The 19,667-nt window shown below is 36.5% G+C and overlaps 1 protein-coding gene across 2 annotated transcripts in view; it reads left to right on the top strand.

Annotated features, from left to right (window-relative positions):
* Positions 1 to 19,667, top strand: part of SDCCAG8 (SHH signaling and ciliogenesis regulator SDCCAG8) — an 89,479-nt gene that overhangs the window by 59,938 nt on the left and 9,874 nt on the right. Inside the window, exon 16 of one of the 2 annotated variants that reach the window (XM_065729741.1) lies at positions 1,804 to 1,935. The exons of the other annotated variant lie outside the window; for it this stretch is intronic. Within the exon in view, the coding sequence (XP_065585813.1) occupies positions 1,804 to 1,935 (132 nt within the window). The remainder of the gene's footprint in view (positions 1 to 1,803; positions 1,936 to 19,667) is intronic. 2 annotated transcript variants of the gene reach the window in all.

Here is a 19,667-nt window from a genome sequence, read left to right as displayed (position 1 = left end):
TTATGCTGGAGATGAGCAAAGTCCCTTCAAAACTGTCAGATTTTTACCTCTTCAAAGTTGCTTCAGACAGCCACATATATATACAACACATATATATATATATATATATTTATATTCCCGCAGTTGGGAAATTCCATGATAAATTGCAAGTATTCCCACAAGCAAATACTGTTGTTGTATTTTCCTGTCAACAAAAAAGGAAACCCATCCTGGTAGATGAGTTTATCCCTCTTAGCACTGGGTTGGCTCTGTTACCTCAGATCTATGGAGTGCTGCTTTACAATGGACTTTACTTTTATCTGCTGATTGTCTTTCTCACATCGGTACAAATGAAAGACTGCTGTCATCCTGCATGATAAGAAATGGTCCATACATATTATTTCACATTTCACAGTTAGAAGTATTTCTGTTAAAAGTTAAGAGCTAGACTTCAGTTAACTCCCTATGCTATCCTGCCTGCTGGTAGGAAGCTCTCGAGGAAACTCGTACATCTAAGTTTGATTTGAATATCAGCATGACTTTGTTGTATTTTTCAATGATGTTCTGTAATAGAGCCATAACTCCAGATTTAAATTCAATTATATACAGTCTTCTTCCAACATTGCCCTTGCTAAGTTCTTTCACATTCACAGATGATATCCTGTATTGTTCTCCATTTAAATATGAAAAGATTATGTTGTCATTTCCAGATCTGTCTTGTCAATGTAACAACATGTTTTTGAAGGAATATTTATTCCCCCTGCACTTTGTTGTATTTTTTAGAATGTCAGTTGTTGTTGCATTCTGTAACAGCCAGGAAGGTAAAGTCTCTTCATTCTGTATCTGCAGCATATTTATGATTTAAAGATATCTCTGAAGCTTTTTAACCTCAAGATCTGGAGTGGCAGATGCCATAAAACAAATTTGCCTGCTTTTGATTCTTACGTTCTGATGGTATAGCAGATTCTGACATGTTCTCATTAACCTTTTCCAAGGAGTTAAACTGTACAAGTGCATAATGTATATTTTATCACAATTTTATCTGAGATCTTCTCCTGATATTAAGAAACAGCTCATGCCTGTCTCTTCATGGGCTGATGGTTAGAGATGTAGCAAGTAACAGTCCCAGGTCATTCATGGATCTGGTGTCTCTGCTCACCCGTGAAGAGGAACGATTGCTAGAAAGTGACTAAATTACTTAAAGGGTCTGCCAAGCCTTATGTAGATTAGAGTGTGTCTGTATGATTTTTACCTTGTTTCTTAAGCTTGTATTAATTTTCCTCTTGTCTATTTTTTATTTTTTAATTTTTAATTTTTAATCTGTGTCGCGCAGTGTTTTGGGCACATCAAAGCAATGAAGTTTCTAAAAGAGTAGTATTATTTGGAGTTCAACCTGTGCAGTATAATGAGGGTTGAAAAAGTTTCTGGTGGCTGTTTTTTTGAATTAGATGTTGGCCTTTACCAACAAAGAACTTGAAATGAGTTTTCAAAATGCTTAATGAGTATGAATTTACATGTACTGGTGATGTTCAATAGCAGCACTTAATGTCGAATGACATGCCTGTTTAAATAAAGCTGAAATTAGCATAGCCAACCTGTGACCAAGTAATTGACATATTTTCCAGATACACTGCAGCTTCATGTTCTTCCATTTTAAGATTATTTGAGGTAGTTTCTTATTTCTGTAAGTTCTAGTAATAGCCTGTTTATGCACTATATATATATATATGTATGAAATTTTATAAATGCTGAAGCCACATATTGATGGCACGCTGCAGGATGAAATCTGACAACATCCATCATCACTGTGCTTTACTTCTGTAGATCTGAAGTCAACCAGCTTAGTCAGGAAAAAGAGTATCTTCATGGCAGATTGGAAAAGATGCAGAAATGGAATGATGAATTGGACCACCAGTGTGTCCAGCATGGGAGAATGCATGAGAGGATGAAGTCAAGGTAGGAGGTCCTGTTAATCTGTCAGTAGGTGGTATTCTATACTGTACCTGTTAGGCTGTAAACACAAAAATGACACTAGATTGTTTGAAAGTAATGGTCTAGCTTTATGAAAATGACCACCCTTTCCCCCAGCCCTTCAAGCATTCTGTCAAGTTTTTTTTTTTATTTTTATTTTTTATAACATCTTTTGCTTGTGCCATTTTGGATAAATAAAAGGGAAGCTTGAACAACATAGTCTTCCAAAGAATTTAAGCCTAGTACATATGTGTGTGGGCTGCTTCGGCTGTTCTCTGTTCTAACTTGGATGAATTGTCTTACCATAAAAAAAAAAAATGAGGAGGGAAGGGAGGGCTGACAAGGAGAGAGGAGGCTATTTAGTAATGTGAAGGTAGACTACAGATGTGAATTCTGTAATGCCATGTGATGTATTTTTCAATATCCACAACTTATGTTTCTTGGTAATATTTAACTTATATAAACAAGAAAATCTTCTTGAAGGTCTTAGTATCCAGAGAGCTATTAATTGCTTCCAGGTGCCTTTAGCCTTCTTAAAGGGGTACCGACTTCTTGAGAATAACTGGGAGCAGCTAGAGTGAAATATTTCCACTGATACATGTTGACTATTCTAACAATTGTCCTGTCTACCTTGTGCTGTGGTTTGTGTTAGATGGTCTCAAAGATCATGCTGGAGGCTTTTCTTCTTGGTAACAGAAAGCTCATCTGTACCCTCTCACTCTGTTTTCTAGTCTGTATTGAGTGTTACAGTCACTTGAGGGGAGCTGAGGCATGGCTAGGGAGATGGCGTTTCTATAAGTCCGGTCGACCTGGCTACCTCTTTCTTGTCAGTACTGAAAGACAAGGTACGGTTTTAAGTTCATTTGGGATAGGTAGTTCTGACTGAGCAAAAGTTTGTGGGCTATTTTTGATCACAGAATACCTGACAAGAACATAACTCACATGTACTTAATCTTCCAGTCCTGTTTGTTCACTTCATTCCAACTAGTCTCTGTTTCTTGCAAACTCTCTTTTTGTGTTCATTTCAGTCTTCTGGAGCCCCTTTTCCTTTTCAGATTTCTGTCTGAACTTCGTCTTGTTCTTTTGTAATCCAGAACTGATGTAATTTTTTATAGCTCAGAGAACAAAGAAACTCAACATACTATGATGGCCCCCATCTATGTGACCACATCATTTTTCCATTGATCTTGCCTTCCCTTTGTTTTCTTGTGATGGATTTCTTCACATTTGGGCAACACACACTGAGGAGTCAAGGTTACTTTTAGGGGGAAAAATTAAATATTTTTCTGTCTTTTTCCCTAGCTGTTCCTCTGTAGCATTATTAAAATCTAGGTGGAGTTAAGATTTTTTGTAGGTTTTTAGGGAGAGCCTTTTCTTTATGTAGAGCCACACAGTCCTACTGGAAAATGCTGCTTATTCTCTGCTGCAGCATCAGTGACTACACAGTAGAAAAGATTGAAAGCATTAATCCAGAACAGAAAAGTGGTTTGAAAGCAGAGCGGTCATGCTGCAGGCAGTGCCCTACCTTCTGCTGTGGTTTAGATAACGGCAAGGAGAGAAAACAGGACAGTGATAGCATTTGTCATACTAAATACTTTAGAATATTTAAATGTGGCAGAGATTATCAAGCATTCGAATCATGGCCAGTAACAGCATTTTAAGAGAAGGCTCTTCTAACATATTTTTAATTATGATTTTACACTGCATTTATTTAAAATCCAGGTAATTAATGACAAAGTTGTTATTATAAACTGCTTTAAAAATTCAGTGTAATCTGCTTTTAGTTTCCATGTGAAAACTGTAATGGATTCTTAATTGCCAACTGCTGTAAAATGGCTATGAAATATTCTAAGTGAAGAAAAACAGCAAGTATAACTTCTACAAAAAATAAATCTCACACTTCTTTCTGTATAAGTTGAAGGACTTCCACCAAATAAAAAACAGCAATTTTTCTCTTCTGATTTTGAAATCAGAGAACAAGTAACATGTTTTACCTCAGATTTCCATCCGACACTCAGGTACAAATAAGCACAACAAAAAGATGAACTAATTATGCCTTTACTTTATGTCATAGAACAAGAATGAGTACGTGAATGATATTTTGTATGAAGTATAGGGCTCTTTCGAAACATTATTAATAAAATCATAATTCTAGAAGCTTATGATTAGATGTTTCCAAACTAATTTTTGTAGGTGGAATCCAGGAATTACAAGTTTTCGCTAGAGCTCCTACTTGGTGATTAGAGCTGGTGATTTTTCCTTTAGTGTTAGTTTGTGATCACTACTCAATTGACACAACATCGACAAAGTATGTTATGCAAATTTGAGTGGGGCTTTTTGTCATGGTGCTCTTGGGGAGGCAGTAGTGTTGTGTGTATTTCAACTGTATTTTTGGTAGCTAAAGTTAAAAAGAAGAGCCTACAGGACTGGCAGTTTGGGGCAGATGTGTGTCTATTCCTCAGGCATCAGTGGTTGTAAGTTAACTATAAAAATGTTACAACCATCTGTGTAACAAGACGGCAGAGATCTGCTCTTGCCTGTTTCTAAAAATAAGAAGGAGATTTGTTTGACTTCATAGACATTGGATTTATAAAGACTATATGTGTCAAATTGTAACTATGTGCCATGTTGCTGAGATGTGTCTGCAGCCAACTACCTGGGGTGTCTTCCCCTTCAGAGATTCTAGTGGAGTGCAGACTCTGTGCAGAAATGTCTGTATACCGCAACGAGTGACAAATCACATTTGTTTTCCACCTATGGGGAAATGGATGATTCTTACGGATAAGCTTATCCGTAAGAGTAGCTAAAATGGATTCTTAAGTGGACCACTATAGGAGTTACAGAGAATAAATGATGTTCAGATTGACAGTAATTTGAACATTTTTTCCACCATTAATTTTCTTGTTGCTGTTACTAAGCGAAGTGTGAGAGTTCTCATATGCATGAGAGAACAAATATATATGAGAACTCAGACGCAAATTGAGAATACACCAGCCATTTCAAGTAGCTGAAATCATAATCGCTGGCTTGCTGTCAAACTTCTGAATAGAAATTTAGGGTTTCTTTGGTAAATCTCCAATGGATCACTTGAATAAAATTATTTCTTGATAACTGAGTCTATTAACTTCAATTATATTTTACATTTTCTTCATAAGTCTTAGAATTCTAGTTCATGTGTAGTCCTCTTTCTGTTTGTTTTGTTTTCTGATATATGTTGATGAATAGAAAAACTCAGTTTTGACCATTGCTGTAGAAGGCTTTTTCTTTTCCCAATCCAATGAAACAACTGTTACCTTAGACTTAATAGCCTGAGCATCTGTTTTGCAGTTACAGAATACAAATGCATTACATTGCAGGCTTTTAGTTTAAAAGGCATTAATTTTCATATTGAAAATAGTGAAAAATTCTAAGCTCTATTCAGAGTTTGAGATTATCATTATTACTTCAGTTTTTATTGCTATGTAATATGCTCACATTTTAGCTTGTGATATGTACTAGAGAAGTACTATTTAAAAAATAATCAACAAATGTGTACACACACACACGTGTATATATGTTTATATGTATGTAACAGATCACATCAGAATCTGAAAATGTATTTGGCTTTTGTTTAATGTGTTCAGATCTTTGAACACAGTACGATCTCCATTCTTCTTCATCTCCAGCTCACTATTTTTTTCCCTCCTTATTTTAAATAGGTGTGTATATGTAGAATATATTTATGTGCATACATTAGTTATAGCTTTAAATGTGTACACTCTATATTGTTATTCCCATTCTAAATAGGTAACATTTTAAGATTATATAAACTCCTAAATACTGTTTCTGAAGATTTATTCTCCAGCTGCTTGAATAGCGCTCACACAAAGCAGAAATTATCTTAGTTGTTAGAAAACCTGAAAATGTACACTAAGAGTAGAAGATAGTCTTTAGAAAATGCTGCAAAATAGCGCATGAGTCAGTTACCTTTCTTGAGAAGTAAATGACAAGTAGACAGAAATATTGCACACAATCTTCAGATAGAAGTTTAGGGAATATAATAATGTTCTGTAAGATCTATTCTAGGTCACTGCATTCTATCTTTTTCTACTGCAGCTATCACTAAATATATACATTTATATATATTATACATATATTTATATATACATTTATATATATATATATTTAATAATTTCATTGGGACTCTCTTAAACTCCATTGTAAGAGTTGTTAGGCCTCCCTGCTCCAATCTGGTCAATGATTTCCAGCATCACTGTTCCACTCATTGGGGTCTGCATTTATTTGTGGTCAGCTTGTACCTGTTTATCCTCTATCCAAAATTGTTGTAAGTAGTTCTTTTGTTATGCTTTTACTTTACCTGCACTGTATTTATAGACAATGATGGTATCCATTCAGTCTACTTCTGAATAATAAAGGAAGCCTTTCTCTTTTGTTCTTTTTGCAGTAAGCTTTTCCTCTCCCTTTTGTTTCTGGTTGTTGACCTTCATTTAGTAGGAGTGATCAGAACTGTCTGCAAGGCATTAGATTAAGGGCATTTGAGCATCTTGGGTAGTAGAATTAACATAGTTATTGTACATTCCTTGACTGACAGTTCCTGTGGTGACACTTGCCCTTCTTATGGCTGCTTACTAGTGGCAGTTGGTAATCCACCTCTATCCAAAAAGTGCATCCAGGACCTCTTCCTCCCAAGTTAAATCCAAATTTTTTAAATACAAACTTTTCTGCCACAAACTGAAAATGCATCAAGTCTGCAGTGTAAGATTTTGTACCATCAAATTTATTCCAATTTCTGCTGTTCCATTCTTCTGAGTAATGTTTTTTTTTTTCTATGCAGTATTCCAGACCTTCTCTAAGCTCATGACATCTTGAATTTATCAGCTCTCACTCACTTTTTGTGCTGAATCATAATTCCAGGTGTTCAGAAATCTGCTTAAACTCAACTAAAAGAAATGTGCTTGACTTTCCTCACCGTCAGTTGTTCCTATCAGCTGTGCTCTTTATTTTAGTCAGGTAGTTACCAACCAGGATTAGTTACTTAGTTAATTGCTGATGTGGCATGATATACAATGTTCTTTTTAAGTTAATGAAAGATATATTTTTTTACATGTGTCAGCAAAATTGGCATTGATGTGACAGAATCTACATGGTTTAATTTTGTTTCTATTTTTTCATATTTTCCATTTATCTTCATGCCCCTCGGCATTTGTTATAGGCTTTTCAGACATTTGAAGTCACATTAACATGCAATAGTTATTTAATTACCTTCTTTTAAGGATTAGTTAATGCTACATATGTTTTGATCCCTTAGCAGTGTAGTCTACATAGAGGGGAAAATTATGGCATGTCAGTGTTCACTTTGCGCAAGTAACCTTGCACACTGGTGACAGCTGATCACCACAGCTACCGTGTTTTAGAAGCTCAAAAATAATATTTGGGAAGGAAATGCTGCCTTGGGATCTTTGAGGAACGGCGGATAGCCCATGTCTCAAAAAAAACCTTGGGCCACAAATAGCTTGCTTCTCTGTTGAACCAGCTATCAGCACTGACTAACATCCCTTCTGTTAAGAGTCTGATAATTGTCCACTGCTTTGATGTTCTCAACCTTCTCCAGGACAGATGTGAGGATAGTTCTTATTCATGCCTTCAGCTTCAGGGCGTCAAAGCATTCAGTTCACTAATAGTAAGCTCGTGTTCTTGTCTACCAGGAATGTAAAAAGCCTTGAAATGTGTGACATAAAACAGCACAACATAAGGTTCCAGGCTGTTCTTGTTACTTTCTGTCATCAGCACAGTTGCCAGGTTTCAAATTTAAATGTTTATTTAGCATTAACAAAGAATTCTTGACTCTCTCCTCTGAAATGGAGGTGGATAAAGGTGATGTCTTTAGCAGCCCAGCCCAGACTCTGCTTGGCCCTTTGCAGAGCATCATACTGATGCTGGAGAAGGCACGCGTTGCAATTACACCCGTGGACTCCCAGTGAAAAAACAACTTTATTCTCCCTTTTTAATTAAAAGTTAGTTGGAGGTAGCTTCTGGTGATGATATGCAGTCCTTGTTGTGCTAATCCACAATTGCTTTTAACCACCACATCTTTCCTTTGACTATTTTGTCTTCAGTGATTGGTAGTAGCCTTTCTTATTCTCAGTGACAGTAATAACGGACCAGCCAGTGGATCAAATTGCACCCTTGCCAGTGGATCCTTAAAAACTGTTCTTCTGGTTCTGATCTCCATGTATGATGTATAATGCTGAGATTTTCAGACTAAGACTATTTAAAATCTTCTGTTCCTGTGTAATGGGGAACTGAAAATGAAGACAGACGAATAATGTTTAAAAAGCTTTGTGAGCATGTAATGAAAATTTACCAGTGCCATAATAAGACTCTTGCACCTACCTGCTTTGAAGGTTACTGTTTTAAGGAGACCCAAAACTAATGACAGCTGATGTTCTTAATATAATGAGTGAGTAGATTTTTGCTAGGCTGTTGGAACACAGCTTTTTTGTAAAAACTTTGTCACTGTGATTACTTGCATGTAGTGCAGTCTTGCTCCTATGGAAGTTGATATAATAGTGGATGCTGTCATTTTGCCTATGCCTAATCTGCTTTCAAATCTTTGCATGTTTAGCCTCGGCATGTCTTGTGTCAGTAAGTTCCACAACTAATGCTGCAACTCTTAAAAGAGTTGTTTTATTCAAGACTTTTGTCTTCACTTTTTCAAACTAATTGGAAGTGGGGTTTGTTTCAGGTTATGAGACTGAAGACTTATTTTTGCACCATTTTTGTTCTCAAAAAATGGAGATAGTCTTCTTTTACCAGATAGACACTTCTTTTCTTTTGTAACTTAAACTATTCTTTCCTGGATCTGTTTTTTGTAAAGACCTTTTTAACTTCTTACAGTCATATTCCACCTTCAGTTATGTGAAAGGAAATATGTCTTTGACTCAAGTGTTGTCATTATTTAAAACTTGCTCCTGAAAGGCACTCAGAATTCTGATTTAATTCAAGCCAAGGTTTCTGAACACAAGTCACCAGATTCAAAAGGTTCTCTTAGTGGCGTGACTGAAATTTTAATAAACTTTCCTCTGCTTATGTGAAGTGGTGTGTAATCCTTCTGAGTGCTACACTAGCACTTCCCACACTAGGAGGGATTTAGTCTTAGTTTTAACTATGTTATTTCTCTCCTATTCTTTTTTCTTCCTCTTGCTCTTTCGCGCTCTCCCCTGAAAAGAGCTCGCCAGTAGAATCAAACCATTGCGAAGAATAAATATTTGGAGACATCTTAGAAGCAGTCTGACTTTAACATTTGCTATCATGAAGTGTACTATACTGTGCCTTACAAGTGTACTGTAATATGCTGTGCCTTACCCCGTATGTATCAGATGATGCAAATACTTGTGCTTCTCAAATCAGTTCTTTTTAAATACAGTGGAGAAACATGTTGAACATGTTGGGAAAGAGCTTTCAAAGTCTGTACAGACATGGAATTTCTTCATTGGCTTTCTGTAATGCTAACCCATGTACAAAAAAAAGAAAAATCCTACAGGAAGTGTGTTTAACATTTTGTCCTTTTTAAATTTCCATTTTTAATAGCAAGACAGCACTCCAGGCAGTGCATTTCTGGGGGATTATTGCATTTCTCGGGTGGCTGAAGTCACTCACCGTTCAGCCTTGTGCCTCCCAACATACCCGAGGCAAGCCATAATCCCCAGCAAGGCACTGCTTGTCTTATCTTATTGCTTAATTATTATACCTATTTAATGCTGCTTAGAACATTGTCAGCTGTCGAGAAAAGGTAATTATCACTAGTCAAATGAAAAACACTTTTTTGGCTGCCTTACGGATACACATTTTACTGGTACCTTGATACATAATGAAGCCTGATAGCAAAACTTTTGCTTGTCTCTTCTTCAAGCCACAGCTGTTTCCCTGCTAAATTCATCCCATCTGTCTCCCCTTCCGTAAGGCTGTAGGCAGTATAGCATAAGTACAGAAGCAGTTCAGTGCTATTTTGGATAAACATAGCTGAAATTTGAATCTTTGCCATTTGCAATGCACACATTTTGTTTTACTGCTGTAAAGAGAGCTGTCAAAATAAAAACTACATGGATAATTTACTGAAATACAGTCACATAAAACGATGATCAAAGGAGAAAAATGAAGATATAATATAGGGTCACTCTTACTTTTAAGATGAATTGAGAACAGTGTAATTATTGACCTCTTGACATTTTTGAGTTCAGAGAAATCAGTAGTGACTATGAAAGGGAGAAACCACTGAATTGGAGTATAGCATGAAGAAGTTCAAGTTTTGTGCCAAAAAGGCTAATTGTAACAGGCAGTTGTTTGTGGTAGTTGTATGTTCCTTTCCCTGCATTATTGTGCGCTATTTTTCTCGTCTCAGAGAAGGATGTATTTCATCAGCACTGTGTCTGTATGTTGTAATCTCTTATGATCCTTTGTAGGAGAAACTTGGAAGCTTGTCCTAGATCAGCCTTAATGTGTATTTGGGATAATTCCACAAATTCTGAAAGTTAATTTCCAAAAGCTACCACTTACAAATTCATATTGCATTAGGTAAAGGTGAACAAAGCCATTTTTGTTCTAACCTTAAAAAAATAAATGATCTTGATGGACAAATAAAAAATAATCTATTGTTACAAGCAGAGACTTCTTTCTTTTTTAAACAAAAAATACTTTTAGGTGATGACTACCACAGAAATAATGTTTTTAGTGTTCTGTTTTAGGGCAGAGAAGGGGGAAAAAGATGCTTTTTTTTTTTTTTTTTTTTTTTACAAGACTGTTTTCAAACTTAAAGCCTTTTGTAATATTGCTAAGAAAACTACTTCTGTGTGAATCATAGAATGGCCTGGGTTGAGAAGGATCTCAAAGATCATCTAGTTTCAACTCCCCTGAAATGCTTGCACGATGGTTTTCTCATAAATATATGTAATATCAGTGCGCTATGACAAGAACCGAGTCTGCATTGCTACTTATGTTTATAGGACTTTTGGAATTTTTCTTTATAAACACTACATTCAAATATATTCAAAGATTTGTGAATTATTACATTTTTGTTTGCTAATGTGAATGTAATGAAGGATATTTCATCTGGGAGAGTGCGTGTCACTATTTAGTTCTTCCATAACTAATCCAGGAGCTGGTAAGACAGCTGCTGCACCAGAGTGAGTACCCTCATGTTTCAGCCTAAAGGAAAAAAGACTCCACAATTTCTAATGGGTACCTGGATCTCCCCAGACTCCACTGTAGTAGTATGCCCAGTACTCTCTTTGTGAATCACATTCAGAGAAACAACATCACTAAATTTAAGACTGCAGAAGCCATGCTATGAAGATTTGCAGTGTGTGAAATCTGATGCTAAAAGCTGTTAACTCTGGGTTATTGTTTGTTTTGCATTTGTTTATCTTGCTGGTATATTTATAAGAGCTACCCAAGTGTGCTAGATGAATGGGAATGTAGCCAACTTTTACCTCATGAACCTACCTGTTTGGAGAAAGTTGTTGCAGGAAGTCAAAGATGAAGAAATGATTGGAGGTTGTAGAGTGTTATGCATTTGGAATGGCATCTCTCCACCTACTTCCTTTCAGGCTTTACTAATAAGGTAGTTGTATGGACTTCTCTGAGCAATTATTAGGTTCCCCAGACACTATAGTAAACATCCTGGTACAAAGACCATCTTGCGACATTTGCTTTTATTGTAAAAACATTGTAAATATTATTGTGCTATTCTTGAACGGCCTACTGAGACCTATGCCTACCTTTCAAAAATAGCACTATGGCTTCCTCATGCAGTTTTGTATGCAACTGTCCTGATCACATGCAGAAAAAGGGGAATGTTTAACCTCTGACAAAACACGCCTGTTCACCAGCTTAATTATGTCTTACTGAAGACTTTTGCACTGTTACATACTGAAAATTGTTAAGTTTCTCTTAGAATCATTTAGATAGCCCCTGTAGGTTCACAACGAAAGCCTGCACATTCTTGCATAATAAGTCTGACAGATCCACTGCATTTTTTTCAGTGTTTCAAAGCTTCATATGTCTAAAGAAAACTGTTTTTATGAAAGATTTTTACCTTCTTTCAGTCGATATGCCAATGAAAATTAGGGATGACTGGAGTGGACAAGATTAAGAGCAAAAATAGTCATAGTGCTGTAGTCTTCTTTCCTGTGTACAAAGAACTAAGAGAGCTATTAAATTAGTGCTTCTATGTTCTGATTACATATAATTTACAAGATCCACTGTTTGAAAGTTGTTTTTAATAGGAATGTGACAGCAACTGAACAATATGTTCACCTTCACAATGCTTTTTTTTCCTACTTCTTGCCTGTGTTCTTCCAAACAGCAACTGTTTAAGGGCTTGCAGGTTATCTATAAAATGAAACTTAAGTCTTTTGCAGCATCAGTGCAGTTTTTGGACGTGTGTTGTTAATAGAAAGAAAAGCTTACCTTAAATTATTGTGTTAAAATGCTTTACATTTAATTGCCCTCTAAATTGTCAGAGGACTTGGTACTTTTCTAGTCCATTTGAGCCTCAGCAAATTTACAGAAGCTACACTAAACAAAGTTTTCAATGACAGGACTACTCATGCAAAGTCAGAGAGAGAATTAATTTTGGTAAAAACCAGAGCTGATTAGAGTCCTGAGAGTTAAATTCACTAACAGAGCTTCCACTTCTTTTAGAGTAGCATTACGAAGTAAATCAAGCCTTCCCACTCTGCTTTCAATAATCAGTGGAATGCAGGTTTCTGGAATTCTGAATTCCTTCAGTCCCTGCAATAAATGCAAGACTCAAGTGTTGCATTAGAGCAGAGCAGCATACTAGGGCTACCTGAGATGTTATTTGTTATTTGTATGAAAATACCGTGTTAAAATGTCAGTCCTACTAAAATTTATTCTCTCCTATTAATTTCTGTTCATCTTTTCAAACAGTACATTTGGAAATTCTTACCTTTTTAATTCTTTACAGGATTTTTTTTTCCTAATACTTCAGTGTTCTTCTGCATCAGATTGTAGGGTACTGTTACAGTCAGTAATGTTTACATCAACAAATGTAAATTCAAATTAAATCCACTATTTAAATAGCATAATGGAAACACATGGTGCTTTGTAGTCACGTAATTAAAGAAGATCTGTGCCCCCAGGAGTTTATGATCTAAAGATCAAAACCAGTTCCACATGCAGAGGACCTCTCCTAAGTATCAGTGTATCAGGGGATTTTGTCCTGCATCTATTCCAGCATAAATTTTACACCTGAGCAGAGATCTCACCCAGACTGATGCAGTACTGTTTGAGAGGTAATACATAAGTATTGCATGCAGCACTCTGCGCAGAAGCAGTAAACTCTTAGCACAGAATGGTGATTTAATGTCAAGATTTTTATTTATTTAACACTAGCAGTGTGAGTTAAACTTTGTGCATGATTTAGTTTATTTAGGAAATAAAATGAAGACATAGAAGATAGTTTTATTCTAACAATGAGTCTGAGTAGCCATACTTTTTTTTTTCCTCCTCCAGTTGTGAAAGCAATTTTGTGCAAAACCAAATTTGAGTTAAAATATTCACTCATCCCGGGGCAATAGCCTGTATTCACTTTCCAGCTGAGCCAACTGAAAATGTGGAAAACAGACCAGCCTAGTACCCCACCATTGCCTTAAATAATATGATGGTATGGAAATGGTGATGAACACAGCTGGGGTATTTAATGGGTGAAATGGTAGCATCATAAACAGAAAGCTTTGTTTGCTATTAGTAATGTTGTTTTCTTCCTTCCTTCCAAAACTCTATACACAGAAATCAGAGATTCTGCTTTTAGTTAAAAATTAAAAAAAATCGGTTCTTTTTATCCTTTGAAGAACCTTTGCTTAAATTACAGGCCGAGTTCCCTGTGAAGCCATGGACTCCCTCAAAACTTGGAAAAGTCCAGACCTCAGTTGAGTATGGTAGTTCATTTAGTGTCAAGTCTTTTCCCCTCATAATATGCTCCAAAAGAGGTTTGTTGGAAATAGATAGGTTGTTATTTTCAGATACGATGGCTCTGGAATTTTTCCAGTTATCATCCTAATTAGGATTTTGAATTAAAAAGGGAATTTTTTCATTTCTTTAGCATGTGGGGAAATAAATGAAGACCTGTCTGTGAAACCTGTGACTCATAGCTAGCTGTAAATTATGAAGCCCCTTTGTCTCTGATGACTTAAATGATTTCAATGATGACTTAACTGCCAAATTATTGGACAGCTCTAAGCAACTTGTGCCTTCAATCGCCTTGCTTGAACAGCTTCCCTAAGTAAAGGTAAAGGTTTTGTTTTGTTTTTGAAATAGAGCACTAGAACTGTGATACTCTAATTGTTACCAAAAAAAATTGAGTTTTCTCAGTACTTACTTTTTTTGAGCACAGGTCCTTCATCTGAGTCTGTATCTAAATACATGGGTCTCAGGCATAATGCTACACAGGCAGTTGTGTTGAGCTTTCCTTTGTACAGTGCAGAATCCAGTATGTCAGCTGACGATAAAAGCGATCAGAAGGAAAAAGATGGCTCCTGTCATGTGGGTCTCAAGGGTCATTCTACTCAGAAAGCTGCATTCTAGCTGAAATAGAAATGTAGTAGAAATCCAGTATTTAACATACTGTCCAAGCTTACCTTAACTTAAAGGAAAAACATGCAGGAAGGGAGGTTAATGTCAAAAGTTGCTTCTGTCATTATGGATACCTTTATAATTTCAGGTGCTTGGGGTGTAAGAAAATAAGACATAAGAATAAGGAAACAGAAAAATATTTCCTAAGAAATGAAGCATTTTAATTATAAAGTATAGCAAAATAGACAAAAAGTACAGAACAAAAGCAAGCAAACAGCAAAAAAACAAAAACAAAAAACCCAACCTACTGAAGTCTTGTGAAATTAGATAATAATTCTGACATCAGGCAGCTAAATAACAGACTCTGATGTGGAAAACTGTCCCAGATTCCAACATTCCTTTCAGATGACATTAGAAAACAAGGTAGACTTAGCATGAGAAATAGATTCTTTATATGAAGAGATTGCTCTTGTTAGGCCCATATGTGAACCATATATCCAGATTCTCTCTACATCCGCTCACATGTCTCGCTGTCAGCATCTGAAGAGAGGTCCCCAAATGTTCAAATGTACCTTTCAGATCAGAGTTTAATTTTAGAAGACTATCTTAGCCTATTTTTGTCGTAGGGGTGCTGTGATGGTGGTGGAGGCATCACAATGCAAGTAAAATTTTAGAACTCAAAATGCTGTGAAGAAGTGCTGGAATAAGTGAATGTGCACCTTATAGATCATAATATGTTAATATAGTAAAATGTGCATATATAAGATGTATGTCATTATTGAATAAGTAATAATTCACAGGGGATTTTACTGTTCACAGGCACTTCTGATGTTAGAAACTGCAGTGTGGAGGCTGAACACTTGCACAGTCTGTGTGTGTAGGATGGGGTGAGGCAAATTTAAAAGCTCAAGAAGAGATGTTTCCAGAGCTGAGACCTGCAGAAAATTTGAACTTTAGTACTGCAGACCTGAAAATTAAAAATATTCTTAAATATTTTTGCAGTTTCTCTATTTTCTCTAATCTTCTGTTGAAATAGTTCGAATACCATGAAACTTACGGAAATGATAGTGGCAGTCTTTCAAATACCTTATACATACTTATACATACCTAAATACTAAATACTCTAAATACTTAATTTCTCTGTGAGGTATGTTTTCTTACTGTATCCTAATAATTAAATACACAGTCACTATCCCAATTAGAAATGATACGAAAACAGGAATTGTAAAACAAAAAATGTCCATTTGAAGTGTTGTCACTTTTCACTGTAGTGTCTCTGTGCTCTCTGTTTTGTTAATGACTGTGTTAGGGAAAATACTCATTCTCTTGCTAACATCTGCACTTCCTCATGAAGGCATTTTCAAATGAAAAGGACTTTGCTTTCTTTTCTGCATTTTGCTTTGTCTCAAGTGAAGAGCAATGTTGTGATATTTCTTCAAATTACTCCAGTGCCTAATAAAATTAAGTAGATGATTTACAATTATTAATGATATAGGGCATTTCAGGTTTACCTCAAGTATGAATACGTCAAGAGTTAAAAGTATTTCTGTGATCTTAACTATTCCATACAATAAGAATAGTTTTTTCTTCAGAAACAAACAGATGAGCCAACACCTCGTTTTGCATTTCTAGCTGTGCTACTGTGATGTCAGTAAAATAAATGAGAACCATTTCTTTTTAAATGGTCCAAACTGCAATCCAGTGAACTCAGTGGCACTTTTGACCAGAGATCACTGAGGGTGAGCATTTTATGAGGCTGTGTAGTTAGAGTCTCCAGACAAGGGAGAAGCTATTGACAGACACTGCACCTTCATAATTTCCCATTGTTTGTCAAGAGAAAGATTGTAACTCACAGAAAATAATTTACATTCGTTCTACGTTAGTCAGTTTGCAGTGGGTTTTGGCCAAGATCCCCACGGCTTCTTTTCATTCACCTGTTCTGAAACAAGATATAGCAAGTACACAAAGTTCACTTTCCTTCTCCTGCGTGTGTCTATAGACTACATGCTTTGCTTATTGCAGTGGTCGTGAGCAATGCTTGCTGTAATCCATTAATTCTCAAATACTTCACCTCAAAACATCCAAAGCATGTTTCACATAATCTAAAGGACTGCTCTTGGCCAGCTCTATTGTTTCTGAAATTCGGTTTCTGATGTTTGTACGGGCTTTTACTGAAGGGAGGATGTACTGACACTCCCTGGTGAGGGACTGGAATGGGATGTGAGAATCTGTGCAGCAGTACTCCAAGCACAGCATCTTCTGGAGCTTTTCTTGCAGCTGATGTTCAGAGAGATGGTGAAATTGGTTGGAGATGATGAGTTTTGACTTTCAGGTCAGAAGAGATCCTGCTGATTTGATTATTCCTTTGGTATCTACAGCAACCAAGTAGGCAAAATAGGCATTTTGACCTACAAAGTGCTCTCTGGTTTACTGAGAATTTTTGAGGAAAACACAAAGGAAAATTTGTCTGCAGCTTTTCATCTGGGAAGATAAGAGAAGTTAATGGATAGAATCAGGTGGTTGGGACAAAATTTTCTCTGATATCTGCCAGAGTCCTCAAAGAAGGGTGATGCAAGTGGCTGAGTCTGGCCCTTAAGATCTGAAATAAAAATTGATGAATGATCAGGAATGTGTGCTAAATGAACTAGGCTGGAAAGATGTTCATCTGAGTGGCTTGGTTTTTTTCAGATATTGTGAGGTTGTTTGTGTGTTGTGTTTGGTTTTGGCTGTTGATGGTGGGTTTTTTTGACATTTGAGTAGTTCCCTAATTTCTAAATTTTGGAGAGTATTATAATTTTAAGTTGTAGTTATTTATGAACATTTCTTATTACAGTTACTTATTATAGCTAGTAAGCCAACCCTTATCAAATTTTAACTGAGCTTAATTGCTGCATTGTTGAACACATTGCCACAATTTACATTTTGAAATTTACGTCTGTTTTGAACTTCCATCATTTTTTTCTTAAGGAAAATGAAAATAATGGAGTTATGGGAGGAGAAAGTGGCCTTTTGGGATTTTTGTTTTAAAAGAAAGCTATTCAAGGCAATTTTGATGAAACGTAAAATGGCCTTGAGACAGAAGAAAAAAAGGAGAATACTAACCTAAAATAAATAGCTGAGAAATTTATCGTTTTCTCCTCAAAAATAGTGTTTTGGACCTTCCTGTGAGGGCAAGCCCTGGTCTCATCATCTTTCACTTGTACATTATGTTGTCAAACACAAGAGTTCTCGTGTTGTACAGAAAGCTGTCTCTGTTTAGGCAGTGAGATGCTCTATGCTCAGGATAATGGGGATTAGATATGGGGAGACTACTGGGAGCAAATCCACGTGTAGTTTCTATCCTTCTAGAAAAACACTAAAATACACACGTGTGCTTCATGTTCCTCCTGCCATGTACTTCATCTCTCTGCGTGGATAATTGCATGAACAATACATGTGAGCAGCATTTGAGCTAGAACTGTTATCTTTTATCTCTCTGATGTCTGATTTTACTTATGCATGAAAAGTTGAATGAGGAAATAGTGTTTCTGAACAAAAGGTGTTGCAAATCCTCAGCAGACAGAATTGCAAAGTACCGTCTGTCCTTACACATTTCCACTCTGCCTGTCCTTCATTAACTGAGATCGCTATTCAATCCCAGTGGCTGATGAGAGTTTTATAGGCGCGTTTATTTGTCATTTCTATTTTCTAGATGTTTGTTGTTGTTGTTTTTTTTAATTCCAGCCCCAAAGTGTATATTTTATTTTCTGTTACAGTCAATTATGTCATAGATGGTCAAATGATAACTCATCACAAACAAAATTATGTCTGCAGCCTGTCTTACTAGCGTCTGGATTCTAAAGAGACAACCTGGATGCCTGCATTGCCAGTGTAACCAGGATTTCAACAGTGTCAATAATCTTTGCTCGTCACACCAAAAAAAAATCAGTGTGTCAGTGTATTCCTGCAGAGTCATTAGCATACAGACTCACTCTGCTTGCTTAACAAAGCATGGTTCAGTATATTACAGTTTCCTAGTATGCTTGTCTGAGTCACCTCTGACAAAAGCTGAGAGAAAATTCAATCCTTTCTTCAGCGGCACAGTAAGGCAGGAAATAAATCTTAGGGCATAAGGTCTGAAATGGCAGTCATTTAAATAATTCAAATGTAGCAGTTGTTTTGCCCATGTGCCTTTCATTCCTTTGTTTTGTTTCTCTGTATTTGTCAGATCACAGACAGGCAAATGTTCCTCTGCAACAATCTATATTTTTAAAATATCTAGAGCTAAATAATTCCTGTCCTCTTTAAATGCAGTTTAACTGGTTACATGTTAAATAATTATTTGCTCTCTCTTTTGTGGTGTGGAGGGGGGAGTTGGAGGGGAGAAGTAACATACAAGCAGATGTGCTGCTAGATCTACAGGCTTCTGCCAACCATATGGCATCTTAAAGAAAGATGGTTGGAGCGTCTGGATTAGCAAAGAGTCGGGATGGAAAGCCATGTGTCGTGTTGGTACAGGCAGTTGTTTTAGCTCTCTGTAAAAGGCTTCAGGAGATTGTGTAATGGAACAAATGGTACTGCAAGCCTAGTAACAGCCTTACCGCTGCTGGAGAGGCAATTGGCCCCCAGGCGGGTACTGCTTCATCCTTGCTTGTTGGTTTTTCGTGAAGGATTTTTATATCGTTATTCTGTGCTCTTCTTTTAACATGCAGGAAACTTGCAGGTCTAATTCTGAACTTTATACCTGAAAGAGAACTATTGTGTTTAGGGTTTTTGTTCGCGTTCTCGTATTTTATAATGAAAGCATGCAGTTTCCCTCTGCCTGAAATGAGAGGCTTGTGCCCTTCTGCAAATTTCCTGCATCCTTCATGAACACTTTGAGACACCGATTCATTTAATTTGTAGCTGATGCCCAGATTTTGAGGGGAAACTGCTCTCTCTGGGATTTACTTAGTTAAAAACAAGATTGGGGCTATTGTGCTGGTGCCTGTAATGTACCAGCTTGGCACTCGTATTCTGTTTGACAAGTTGCTCTTTATGCAAACAAGGGGCCTGCTCCTATTAAAGGCAAAATTCCTTTTGTTTTTATTAACACAGGATTGGGCTCTCAGTGGGCTTTTCAGTGCTTTACAGGAGTCTTCATA

The sequence above is a fragment of the Cyrtonyx montezumae genome, unplaced genomic scaffold (assembly GCF_038088225.1).
Source record: "Cyrtonyx montezumae isolate F1298 unplaced genomic scaffold, pur_monq_1.0 scaffold_0, whole genome shotgun sequence".
NCBI classification, from domain to species: Eukaryota; Metazoa; Chordata; class Aves; order Galliformes; family Odontophoridae; genus Cyrtonyx; species Cyrtonyx montezumae.
This window is presented reverse-complemented; position numbering and strand designations above follow the sequence as displayed.